The following is an 8003-nucleotide window of genomic DNA, read 5'->3' as shown; positions in this document are numbered from 1 at the left end:
GCTGCGCTGTTGCAGTAGTTGTGATGAGTCGTGGTGCTGTGTATTGGCCTGTTCGTTGTGCTGCTGCTGTTGCTGGAGGAGGTTTAGTGCATTTTTTAGCGCTGTGTTCTCTTCTGTCAGATTGTGGAGATCCGTACGATTGGCGGCGGCTAAAGCCGCTGATGTTTTCTGCTCCTCCGCGAGGGCCTTCTGGAGCGTTTGGATGATGTCTTGGAGCGCATGAAGGTCGCTGTCGGTTATGAGTGTCCTGGAGTGGTCAAGGACTGGCTTTTTTTGAGGGATGGTTGGAGTAGAAGGCACTTCGGTAGCGTAGTGCTGCGCGGCTCCTGGTGAAACTGGTGCTGGGGTTGACTGAGTCGCTGGCACCGGCGAATTTCGCGCTGGTGTGCTGCTGACCGCGCCAGAGTGAATGAGGTAGCCTGCGGCGGATGGTCCGCGTTCCTTGTAGCGTTCGACCACTTGAAAGCAGCGCTGGCAGACTATGACGGCTTGGTCATTGTAGTAGCGCGGAATCACAGTCTTTGTGGTGGCGCATGTACTGCACAGAACGATGCCACAGCGGTGGCAGTTGAACTTGCTGGAGAAGAAGCCGAAGGAGGCGCCACAGTCTTGGTACTGACACACCTTTACCCTGTTCTGTGGCTGCCAGCGGTCCTGCGGCACCATGCCTCCAATATGTGTGGACGTCCTCATCCCGAGCAACGTGGTGGGCCGAGTCAAGCGGAGAAGGGGAGAGAGCGGCCTGCGACTCTGGAGCCCAGGATGCTCAGCCGTCAGCAGCTCTGTATTAGGCAGCGGAAGCGCACAGCGGCGGTGCTACTCCGCCAGAGAGCGAGCGAGCGAAAGGGAGCGAAGGCGTGAGGGCCAACGCAGCACGGCAGCGTCGGGTGCGTCGACAGTCGAGCGTCTGCCACAAACTGCAGGTGCCGGTAATCGCAGGCTCTCTTGATAAGGAGTGATTGGGAGCCTTAGCAGTGGAAAGGCGGGAAAGGAAGATAAAGAGAGAAGAGGCTTAAAGGCGCAGCTGTCGAGCCTCAAGTGACGCAGAGGGCAGCACAGCCCCACTTGACTGTGACTAACACCTACCCACCAGTGCAAAACCCCGCGGGTGGTTCGAGTGATGGCTAAGCTGAATGAGAGAGCAGATGCTGGCGCTGCTGGCGGTCGTGGTCGCAGTGATTCATTGACGCTTACGTTCGTGACGATGCAGCCGCGATGGAAGAGAGAGAGAGAGAGGAAATAAGGACGATTTGGTGCGCGTGTACGCGTGCGAGAGATGGAGGAGTGGAGAGTGTGAAGAAGAAGAGGGGGGCAGCAGTTGCGTCAGGTATAGAGGAGCAGGCGCATACGCGCACGAACACACCCACACACCCACCCACACCCACACAGATGTGAAGAGAGCGAACAGAGAAGCGAGGGATGTAGAAAAATAGGAGGAGAGAGAGAAGTGCCTGAGTTAGGGGGGGGGGGAGGAGGGGAGGATCGAGACAGAGGCCACGTCACTCCGCACGCTCCCCCGTTCCTGTATTGTGTCGCCCCCTTTCCCTTTTCGTTTCGCGTGAAGCGCTGCAACGCACAACGGCAGTACACAGAGGCAGCGACGGTGGCAGCGGAGATACAGACGCGCGCACGGGGGTGGTGGTGGTGGTGGTGATGATGGTGGTCTTCCAGACGTTTACGAGGGGAGGGGGGAAAGACCTGAGCGGCCCCGCACACCAGCCCAGCTCAGTCGATGCGTATAGTTTTCTTCTTCCGAGTTGCGCCGTTGTGGCCCTTGCCGTGTCTGAGGTGGCGGTGGTGGCCCTCCGCCTCCGCGAAGTCCCGGAGGGCCTCGTCATACTTCACGAAGGGTAATAACTCCAGTTCCGCACCGTATGCAGCGGCATCGATGGCCAGCCACAGGAACAGGAGAGACAGCAGCGGACACACCACGAACAGAGTCCAGTACATGGTGCGGTACAGGTGCTGTCGCAGGGACTCCTGCTGCGCCACCTTGGCGATATGCGCTTGTGCACGCAGCTGCAGCACAGCCTGCTGATCCTGCTGGATGTGTGGCTGCAGGGAGGCCCACAGTCGGTAGCTGTGCCAGTAGCGCTGCACCTCGGGTGGCGGAGGCTGGTGCCCAGACGGTGAGGGCCCCAAGACTGCGTTGGCGACTGGCGGGTGCTGCGGAAAGAAGCCGGCAGGCGGTGGCGCCGGTGCCGGCATAGCATTGATACCGCCCGCAGGATGCAGCACGTTATCCATGTTGCCACTGATCCTGACCGCAGGTAGGTGGCTGTAGGACGTGAGGCACCGCCAAAGACCCCTCCACGGCCGCGCCTGTGTCCTCGTTGCACCAGGTGGCGCAGTCGCTCTGGGCATCCTCTCCGCTGTGGCCTGTGATGCCATGGCGGGAAACCGCGCCGTAAAGAGCGCATTCACACCTTCGTTTGGCGAGTCAAGCGGTGGTGCCGCGTCGGCGGCGGTGCCTCGGCGATGACCGGCGGTATTCGTGCCGAAGCGGCTCGTAAAGAGATCCTCCGCGGTAGGCTGCTGCGGCGCTGTAAAGGACCCCAACGGAGGTATCGCACCACTTATCGAAACGGCGGTGCGGTGACCTACAGCATGACCGCACCGCTGGTTCAGCATTGCTGAGACGCAAACGCTACCAGTCTGCGCAGCTATTGCGGTCCTAGCGCATGACAGCCCGCGGAGTACTACACTTGGACTGCGGCCTCGCCCATCAAGAAACACGCACGCCACAGATCTCGCATCGCCCTTGGGCAGGTGCGCGCACCTCGCCGCGAGGGCGACGGACATGGCAGAATGGGGTGAACGCGAGGCAGTGCGATGTGAAGGACACCGAGTTGAGGTGTTGTGCGCTCGGTGCAAGTGACGGAGCACAGCGACTGAAGTGTGCGGAGAAGGGAGGACAATAACGGGGAGGGGGGAGGAGCAAAGCGACACAACTTCGATAACTGTGCGGTAGCGACGCGCCATGGTGGCGGGAGAGAGATGGAGAGCGAGGGGAGAGGGGGAAGTGAGAATGGAGAAAGTGTTGCTAAGATGCCACCTCAGCACCAGTGCACTGACAGGCGTACGCATATCTGCTTGCAGTCCTCCTTTCCGTTGCGCCCCCCCTCCCCTCCCCCACTGTATAGCGCAGTGGAGAGGAGGACTGCAGGAGCGGCACACCCACCCACACACACACACACACACACACGCATGCATGCATGCACCAGCCATAACAACCCAACGCCTGAATCCCCCCATACATGAAAGAGAGGGACACCGCTGCTTTGGCTGATGTTGTTGCCCTGGCCCACCACCCACAACGATGACCAAGTTCACCAGAGCGAGGAGGGAGAGGGGGAGAGAGGTGGCGGCGTGAGGGAGGCACGAGGCACCACACGACCTGCTCGACGCCACCAGTTTGCAGTTCTCGTGGTGTTACTGCCGTTACAATATTTTCTTTGCGTAGAAGGGCCAGGATGCACGCTTGTGCTGGCGCCTACGTGTGTGTGTGTGTGTGTGTGTGTGTGTGAGAAGGTGGGGAAGGAATGTGTGCTGCTCTTCCTACGCGCGGGTGCCGGTCCCGCTGCCACTGCCCTCCTCGCTGCACCACACCCCACCCACGTCGGCGTACCCACACGGACGTGCCTTCACGGAGCCAAGACGAAAACGAAAACGAAAAATGAGCCCCAAATGAACGAGAACGGGAGAACAGCGGAAAAGGGGGGGAGGGGGGCGCACGACGGCACCGGTGGCCTTCTCTGAGGGTGCACCACTGCGCGGCAACCCTGGGCAGAGGTTCTTTGGGGGGAAGGAGGGTGAGAGGTCTCCTCCCCTACACCTGGGCACCTACGTTCTTCCCCTACTAAAGCGCTGTTTCATGAGCCAGGAAAGCGGTCAGGCAGGCCAGGACTCTTTCCGCATCACGACCCCTTTTCGCTTCTCCGTAGCGGCCGCCATCCCCGCTCCTTAACCCCGGCGCGAGCACAAAGACCGATGGAGAGGAGGGAGCCGCCCAGGGACTGCCGCGTGCGGTAAGTGCTGAAACGCTCCACTGCCACTCTCCTTTTCTTCTCGCCATGCATGTGTGGCTCAACGACGACGGTACCACCTATGCCATCGCTGCTGCATCTTCTTACTGCTTGGTGCCGGCGTTCGTCTTGGCGTGCGAGCGGGCCGTCACGGCGATCTTCTTCACGGAGGGGTGGATGGAGCGCTCGATCTTGTCGGCCTTCTTCTTGTCGTTCACGACGAGTGTGTAGAGGTAGCGACTGCACCGGACCTTGAACTTGGTGGCGCTCGGGTTGCGCTTCACCTTCACGCACCGTGCATCCTTGCGAGAGCAGATGGCGAGGAATTCCTTCAGAGTCTTGATCTCCCGCGGCATGATGACGAGTGGGCAGAGTGAAACAGGAAGAGACCTGGGGGAGGGGGAAAGAGGGGGACGTCCTGCCAGCGTATGTATGGTGCATGGGGGAGGGTGGGAGAGGCAGGCATGTGCATGTGTGGGTGCGTGCCACGTGTGAGGGAGTGGTTGAGGAACCCGCGGGCGGAGAGAGAGGAGGCGAGGATGGCAGAGAGTGAGCGAGCGCGTTGCTGCTTTACCGAGCGTGTGCTCCGCTACAGCTGCAACATCGATGGAAAGAGTGCGAGGGACGGGCACTGCAGCCTCCCCCCTACTTTCGCTTCAGGGGCAAAGAAGCGGCGCCCCACCATTCTCGTGCTGCACTTACAGTGGCGGCTCGTCTGCCGGCCTTTCCTGGTGCTCTGGGCAGCCCAGAGCACCAGGAAAGGCACAGAGAGGGAATCCAGTTCAGCGGTGGACTGTGGTGCTCGTGGTGAAGACAATGAATGCAGTGCTCAAGAGGGTGGGGCGGCTGCACGACTGGAGGGCCCCCTGAAACGTAGACGGCTACGACTGTTCCAGCTTTCCGCTTTGTTCTATGTCCGACGGCCTATGAGCTGCGGTTTCGTTCGCTATGCAGAGTCCCGCTGCTCACGCTGTCATCGCTCAAGAGTCGACTCGAGTTGACCCCTTTGCCGCCCAAGGCGGGGATATTGAAAAAATCAGGGTCGTCGATCTGGCGGTTCGGCTTGACGAGATACCGATCCGCCTTCAGCTTGCCTGTCTGCCGGGCCACTGCTTCGCTCTGCACGTCTAGCCGCAGGCCCTCTGCCTCCTCCTCTCGCGACAGGTGCACAAGCAGTCGGTTATAGCCGTAGAGGAAAACAGCAATGGCAAGGCCGACGGCGGCGGGCTTCTTGAAGTCGTCGTACATCAGGAGTAGGAGGCCGCCGATCTGGAGGTTGCCTGCAGCGTCATAGAGCACGTGGCGGCGGCGCTCCTGCTCGATGCGGTCGCGCTCCTTGCTGCCGCTGAAGCGGCTGTTGCCCATCGCACATCGTGCAGTGCGGCGCAGCATGAACTCCGTGGTCTTCTAGCCAAGGACGCGCTGCTTCGCGCATGGTACTTCCCTTTCCTTCCCAGAATAACACCCTTGGGTGTAGACAGGCGACGGTGATGATCGGGTGATACCCTCCCCTCTTCCTCCCCAATAGGCGCAGAGAAGCACATGTGGGCAAGGCGAGAGAGAGAGCACGGCAGGTGCTCAAGGGCGGCGTGTTTAGAGAGAGAACGTCGAAGGAAGAGAGAGGAGAAGGTGGGGGGTGGGTGGGCTGTCTATACCGCTGGCCCGCTGTGCACGGCTGCCGAGACGGAAAGCGAGTAAAGGCGTGGGCCGAAGAAATGAAGAGCGAGCGAGGCGAAAAAAAAAAAGGCCTCTACGTGAGACGACAGCGACGGGGTGGGAGGAGTTTTCAAGCCCGTCCGCGCTTGTACAGCTCCCCTCCCACCCCACGTCGTTCCATCAGCACTTGAACCATCTGTGCTCCACAGAGGCTTACTTGGAGCCTCGCCCACAAGCTGGCCTACTTGGTGTACGCATCTCGCTCTGCAATTCTGAGCTCATGCTACTGACCATCATAGCCGTAGATGTGGACATAGAGTGAGTAGCCACACCCGAGTACTGGTGAGTGGCAGTGGGATCAACGCTTCATTGCACAGAGGCAGCTGTGCGGAGGCGGCGATCTGTCGAGTGCCGTCGTGTGCGCCTCAGTGTCGCTGGTCACCTATCGTCGTTTCTTTTCTTCTTCAGTTTAGCAGTCCACAATTCTGCCGTCACAACTGAGCGGTGTTAATGCGCGCGTGTGCTCAAGAGGAGGGGGCAAGTAAGCAAGAGAGAACTGCAGGCGGCAAACGGCCATACAGAACCCCCCCTCCCCCTCACCCCCCCACACCTACACATACACACACGCGCACACAGGGGGAGGGGGGAGGATGGAGGCAGAAGAGGGGTAATGCACGGCGATGCACACATGAGCATGACAGGCAAAGGGCGAAGAGGGGAGTAAAGAAGTCGTTACAAGCAAAAGTGAAGGAACATAATCGAGGCGAGAGAAGCAAATCACAGGGGAGATGAAGATGTCGTTTTAGATTTCGTGCGTGCAACTACGCGCTCTACTTCTCCAGAGAGAGAGGAGGGGGGAGAGTGGAAGCCAGGAGGAGGGGAGGAGTGACAGGAGACGGCGAGGCTGTAGTACTGTAGTCAACATGGACTGCAGGGCCGCAGAACAGAGCGAGAAAAAGAGTGGCTCACGCATGCTGAGATGCGCAGAAGACAACAAACAGCAACAACGAGCAGCAGTAGCACCGAGTCACACCGAGAGAGAGAGAGAGCGAGCGTGAGGGGCGAGGAAAGCTGGGAAGTCCGTGAGACTGTGCACGTGAGGTCGACAGGGAAAGGGTGGGGGGTTTTGGCGGGGACGATCGAGGTCCACTTCTAGAGCAATCCGCCCCCCCGCGCCCACTAATAAAGCAAAGACGTTGCGGCCTCTCTCTCTCCGCCTCCCCCTCTCTCTCCTTGAACCTCCGTCACGATGCGCATGTGCCTCTCTTCTGCTGTGGCCAGTGCGGATTTGAATGGAGGGCAGAGAAGGGGGGGGGGAGGGTGGGTGGGAGCACGAAAAAGCGACAGCGAAGAAGAGATCAGAGACACGTTGCCGCCGACGCCTGCCGCCTAAATGCAAAAGCAACGCCGGGAAAGGAGTGGGCACGCGACACATTCGCACATTTTATGCAACTTCAGCTTGGAGGAGGAGGAGGAGGGGGGGGAGAGAAAAGCAAAGAGAGAGAGAGAGGCTCCAGAGACAGACACGTGTGTATATATACCCTCCTTCCCCTCACACCACACACGGATGAGGTACACATGGGGCGGGAGTACAGCAACGCAAAGCACATATTCAAATGATAAAGTCAAACTGGGCGATCAGCATCGAAGTCAGGTCTAGACGGAGAAAAGAGAGGCGGCAGGCTGTACACATGGCACGTGCGGCGTACAGCGCTTCTGCCTCATCTTCCATGTCCACCTCCAACCCCAGGGGCCCACTGCTAACGTGCAGTGGAAGGGGGGAGAGAGGAGGGGGGGGGGAAGAAAGGTCAGCTGTTACAGTGCCGTCGCTGCAACACCACAACAATGGGGTGGAATACCCACACACGCGCACGAACATACGCGGGTGCGTGTGTAGAAGGTGCGCGCGAGTGGCACTGTGCGTGACGCCGCAAAGCCTTCGCGTAATTTGGCCAACTTTAAAGAGGGAAGACAGAGCAAAGAAACAGACGAAAGGGGCGGGTCGGGTCGGGGGAAGAGACGCATCGGCTCCAGAGACAGTGGCGCACTTGCACAAGCGGCAGCCTTTCTCTCTCTCTCTCTCTCTCTCGCTTTCCCTTTCTCGCAGGGTCATGTCGACCAGTGACCTGCGTGTCTAAGCAGCCCCGAAAGTGCATGTGTGCAGCCATCAGCACAGGCATCCCTTACGGCAACAAGTACACAACCAAACAAGAGTACATCTTCCGTGTAAACGACAGCGCGACACACACACACACACACGCACAGACGAAGGGAGGGGAGGGGGGGTGGGGGGGGGGGAAGAGAGGAGAACGAAGAAGAAAA

The 8003-nt window shown here is 59.7% G+C and overlaps 4 protein-coding genes across 4 annotated transcripts in view; all 4 read right to left on the bottom strand.

Annotated features, from left to right (window-relative positions):
• LPMP_030260 (hypothetical protein) overlaps positions 1–666 on the bottom strand; it is a gene marked incomplete at both ends in the record, with an annotated part of 6770 nt that extends 6104 nt beyond the window's left edge. Inside the window, one exon of the mRNA XM_010702666.1 lies at positions 1–666. Coding sequence (XP_010700968.1) covers positions 1–666 — 666 coding nt within the window.
• A 1059-nt stretch (positions 667–1725) lies between these two features.
• On the bottom strand, positions 1726–2247 carry LPMP_030250 (hypothetical protein; the record flags this gene model as incomplete). Its single annotated transcript, XM_010702665.1, has 1 exon — positions 1726–2247. One exon carries the CDS (start codon positions 2245–2247, stop codon positions 1726–1728), a length of 522 nt encoding a protein of 173 aa, XP_010700967.1.
• Positions 2248–4129: 1882 nt separating this feature from the next.
• LPMP_030240 (ribosomal protein L38, putative) lies at positions 4130–4381 on the bottom strand (the record flags this gene model as incomplete). The annotated part of the gene is made up of 1 exon (XM_010702664.1): positions 4130–4381. The coding sequence occupies one exon, from the start codon at positions 4379–4381 to the stop codon at positions 4130–4132; it is 252 nt and encodes an 83-aa protein (XP_010700966.1).
• Positions 4382–4949: 568 nt separating this feature from the next.
• On the bottom strand, positions 4950–5417 carry LPMP_030230 (hypothetical protein; the record flags this gene model as incomplete). The annotated part of the gene is made up of 1 exon (XM_010702663.1): positions 4950–5417. One exon carries the CDS (start codon positions 5415–5417, stop codon positions 4950–4952), a length of 468 nt encoding a protein of 155 aa, XP_010700965.1.
• Between the last annotated feature and the right edge of the window lie 2586 nt (positions 5418–8003).

Source organism: Leishmania panamensis (genome assembly GCF_000755165.1).
Source record: "Leishmania panamensis strain MHOM/PA/94/PSC-1 chromosome 3 sequence".
Taxonomy (NCBI): Eukaryota; Euglenozoa; class Kinetoplastea; order Trypanosomatida; family Trypanosomatidae; genus Leishmania; species Leishmania panamensis.
Note: the sequence above shows the minus strand (reverse complement) of the source record. Positions and strands in the feature narration are given on the sequence as shown.